Genomic DNA, 4,180 nt, shown 5'->3' with positions numbered 1-4,180 from the left:
TTACATATGATTGCTACGTAGGTGTAGCATTGCTCGGGGGAGGGGGGAGGGGCAAAAATGCTACACTTATGTAATATCCTATATGCTGTTACGTAACTTAACTAACTACTAATTCCTCTGCCCTCCTGTTTTCAGTTGGGTGGGCCCTATTCCCTAATCTCCTCCAACAGAAAAAAGCCACCTGAGTTATTAGGTTAGTTTACGTATGATTGCTACGTAGGTGTAGCATTGCTCAGGTGAGGGGGCATGAGGGAGGGGCAAAAATGCTACACTTACGTAATATCCTACGTGTTGTTATGTAACTTAACTAACTACTAATCTCTCTGCCCTTCTGATTTCAGTTGGGTGGGTCCCCTCCCCTAATCTCTTTCAACAGAGAAAAGCCACCTAAGCTATTAGGTTAGTGGTTCGAGCGAGGCGACGTGGAGCAGTTTTAGTTTACGTATGATTGCTACGTAGGTGTAGCATTGCTCAGGGGAGGGGGGGAGGGGTGGGGAAGACGATTCGAGCGAGGCGAACGTGGAGCGATACGTAGGTGTAGCATTGCTCAGGGGAGGAGGGAGGGGTGAGGGAGACGGTTCGAGCGAGGCGGACGTGGAGCGATGGACGTGGAGCGATGGCTCACACATCAGCGACAGAAAAAATGGAACGGCTCGCTGGAACGTGTCGCGTCGGGTTTGAAATGAACGGTATCCAGATGGTGTGGCGTTTTTGTAAATGAAACACGCATTGCCATGCAATTTTTTTTTTAGCATTCCACCAAAAGAAGAGGTATCCAGATAAACGATTCGAATCCTTCTTGCCGAAAATTTGATTGGTTAATTGAGAAATTAAGGTTACATCCAGTTGAAAGGCTTTTAAAAACACAAAGAGGAAAGCACCAAAAAGTTATGCTAGTGGCAAAGTCTGGGTGAAACAATCTAAAACCGAGACACGTTACACTACACGACAGTTCTAGCAAAAGACGCGCGGCATGGGCAGTGTGGGACACAAAACGTAACACGCCCGCCCACCGTCGGAAGCACACCGCTAAATGTTCCTCTAGGACGACACGATGCCGTGGAGCTCCATGTCCTCGCCGATGGCGGCCTCCCTGACCACCCGGAGCACGTCGGTCAGCGACACCACCCCGCGCAGCATCCCCTCCTCCTCCCTCTCGTCGTCGACCACCCACAGCCGGTGCACGTGGCTCGCCGCCGCCTTCTCGATCACCTCCCCGAGCGTGCTCTCGAAGGAGCACGTCACCATCTCCCGCGGCCGCGGCGGCTTCTCTTCTTCGTTGCCGGTGCCGGCGTCCACGGCGGTGTTGGTGTCGCCTTCGTCTGGGGATTGGACGCCGGCCGCCGCGTCGAGGGGCCTGCTGCCTTCGCGCCGGTACTCGGCCACCTTGTCCTTGAACTCCGCCACGCTGGCCCCCAGCCACGACCGCAGCTGCGCCACCGGGCAGTCGCGCAGGTCTGTCGCCGAGAACGTCTCCACCACCTTCTTCCCTCTCCCCTGCCAGACAAACAGAGAAGCCGTGTCAGGTTGATGAACACGAACAGAACGAACGGAGCGACATGCAGGAGGAAGGAGCGGCGGCGTCTTACGTCCTGCAGGATGTAGGCGTCGACGGGGGCGTCGACGACGGGCACGGCCGTGAGCGACGCCGCCCGCATCGTCCTAATGGCCTCGATGACCTTGGTGCGGCTCGCCACCGCGAGCACGGCCTCGCTCGCCGCGCCGAGCTCACGGACGGTGCGCGACAGGACGCCGCCGAGCTCCGCGCCGTGCGCGCGCAGGAACCTCACCACGTCCATCTGGGTGAGCATCCTGTACACCGGCGCCGACTCCACCAGCTCCACGGCCACCACGTTGTCCGCCGAGCTCTCCAGCGGCACCAGCGCGCGGTGCACGCCCTTGCTGAACGTCTCCATGCAGTCCAGCAAGCTTGAATCGCAGTTAATCACAAGAAGTCAGCAATGTGTGCCGGTTCAGTTGTATGATCTGAATTTCGCGAGGAATTAAAGCGGTACTCAGTAAGTACCTCGTGTTTGGGTGGAGCGTCCACAGGGTGAGGCCCTCCAAGGAGTGGCCGATGACGGAGGACACCGGCACGGACATGCGGCGGTCGAGGTCGACCGGCGGCGAGCCACCGCCATCCTCGACGGCGGTGGCGTCGGCGTCGTCGTCGTGGCCGGTCTCAGCGATGTGGGTGAGGATGTCGAGCATGTTGACCATGCCGATGTAGTGCTTGCGGGCGGCGCCGGTGGCGGGGTCGGACTCGACGATCAAGGAGCCGCCGGCCCCGATCCAGTGGCCCGGCGGCGCGGCCACGGTGGCGGCGGAGACGCGGCCGGCGAGGAGCGCGTTGGCCGCGTTGGCCAGCGTCGCCGTGTAGGGGACCTCCACCAGCCGGCGCTTGGCGCGCGCCAGCTCCACCACCTTGCGCTCCCGGAGCACGCCGCACAGGCCCGCGCGCGCCTTCTTGTTGCTGTTGCTGTCGCCGCCGTGGCCGTGCAGCGCTTCTTGCTGCTGCTCGTCGGCGAACGCTCTCAGCTGCGCCATTTGCCAATTCTGAAAGTATTTTTTGGAGGTCGTGGTAGTAGTTCACTGCACCAGCACTGGAGTGAGGAAATGTGGAGATCAGCGTCTGTCCGACACGAGTTTTTAATGCCTCCGGATCGGGTGTTTCGAGTGAGGGTGTACGTGGCGAGCAGCGAGGCTGCATCGCCTGCCTAGCTGCCGTGTGGAAAGCAACGTGGTGTAGCGAGCCACCGACCACCACGTCTAAAGTTTCGCTGTAGAAGGGAGTAGCTACATCAAGCATACTCCCTCCATTCCATAATGTAGTGCTTCCTCTATCTACGTGCTTTAACTTTGACCGTAAATTTAACCACCAAGACCGATTACGGCGGGAGCAAAAATTATATCAGTGAATTCGTATTCGAAAGAAGTTTTTAATTATATAATTTTTTTCTCCCGCCGTAGTTGGTTTCGTTGGTTAAATTTATGATCAAAGTTGGACCTCGGAAAGCGTGGACGTACTATATTTTGGAATGGAGGAAGTATCTCTTTTTTTAGAAAAGGAAAACATATCTCTAATGGAATATAAAAAATATCATTATCAACATTCAACATAAGCAAGTGGTTTTTTCTGTGCCTATGTTTGGCCAAAGCATGAAGGCGGCCTCCTCATTATGCCAGATACTATCCAATTCACTTTTGATACTATTCATCCTAAGGGTCATCTAACTTTTTCTTCTGAGAAAAAAAATCTTTAAGGTTATCATATTCAATAGTTAAATCTCTTTTTCTTCTTCTACAAGGCAGCCTCAAGATTGATACTCCAACCTTTGGTTTTCTTCCTAAGAAGTATAGTTTTATTCTGCTAGATCTTAAGGTTGAAGTACCAAATGTGTGGGCATTCCAAACATTATGACCTTGTTATAAAATTAGGGTGATTAAGCCACCATTTCTCAAACATTCTCTAGGAGTTAACCCTCCTAGCACCAGTATCCAACAAAAAGGGGTGTGATCACTTTCCATTCTAGGTAAACCACTTAGAGCTGAAAGTGAAAATGAGCACCCCAATCAGTAGAAAAAAGACATCCATGGCAGAAAAAATAGTGTCCATTTGATTGTGTACAACCAAAAGGACAAGTAAAAGTAACGATCCTCGGGAAACACATGTATTTTAACCAAAATAACCATCAAGACAACAAAAGTGACTATTTGGAGGCGCTAGTTTGATAATATTTCTAGTATTTGATCGATAAAAGGCAAAGAATAATGATGTGGCACCTCTGCCTCCGGACAGCCTCCTTGTCGTCCTCTCCTCATGTATTAACGACGATAGATGATACTACTAGCTACCATACAAACGGGATCCCACGGACACGGTCCCCACACTTGAACGTTTGTTCTTACGCAGGGCTGATTAAGGATGGTATTTATTTTGGAAAGAGGAATACCTCTTGGCCTCTGAAAGAACAATGGCTTTAAAACGAACAAGGCATCTCCCCTCCATGATATGCATTTTTGAGGGATTTGTGTTCAAGTTGATTCATTATCTATCGGTGTACTAAAGTAGGGGTGCTTTAGTATCCCTGACTTGTGCACATGCAGTTGTAGACTTCCCGACGGCAGGGCTTGCCGAAGGACAGCTCCAAGCAAGATACAAGACTTGGTTGGCAAAACT

General features: G+C 52.5%; 1 protein-coding gene across 1 annotated transcript; it reads right to left on the bottom strand.

Annotated features, from left to right (window-relative positions):
* Window positions 1-796: 796 nt before the first annotated feature.
* Window positions 797-2,809, bottom strand: LOC119318839 (SNF1-related protein kinase regulatory subunit gamma-like PV42a). The gene is made up of 3 exons (XM_037593416.1): window positions 2,027-2,809; window positions 1,590-1,929; window positions 797-1,497 (listed from the first exon to the last, which is right to left on the bottom strand). Exons 1-3 carry the CDS (start codon window positions 2,545-2,547, stop codon window positions 1,042-1,044), a joined length of 1,317 nt encoding a protein of 438 aa, XP_037449313.1. The 5' UTR covers window positions 2,548-2,809; the 3' UTR covers window positions 797-1,041.
* Window positions 2,810-4,180: the final 1,371 nt, after the last annotated feature.

The sequence above is a fragment of the Triticum dicoccoides genome, chromosome 6A (genome assembly GCF_002162155.2).
Source record: "Triticum dicoccoides isolate Atlit2015 ecotype Zavitan chromosome 6A, WEW_v2.0, whole genome shotgun sequence".
Taxonomy (NCBI): domain Eukaryota; kingdom Viridiplantae; phylum Streptophyta; class Magnoliopsida; order Poales; family Poaceae; genus Triticum; species Triticum dicoccoides.
Note: the sequence above shows the minus strand (reverse complement) of the source record. Positions and strands in the feature narration are given on the sequence as shown.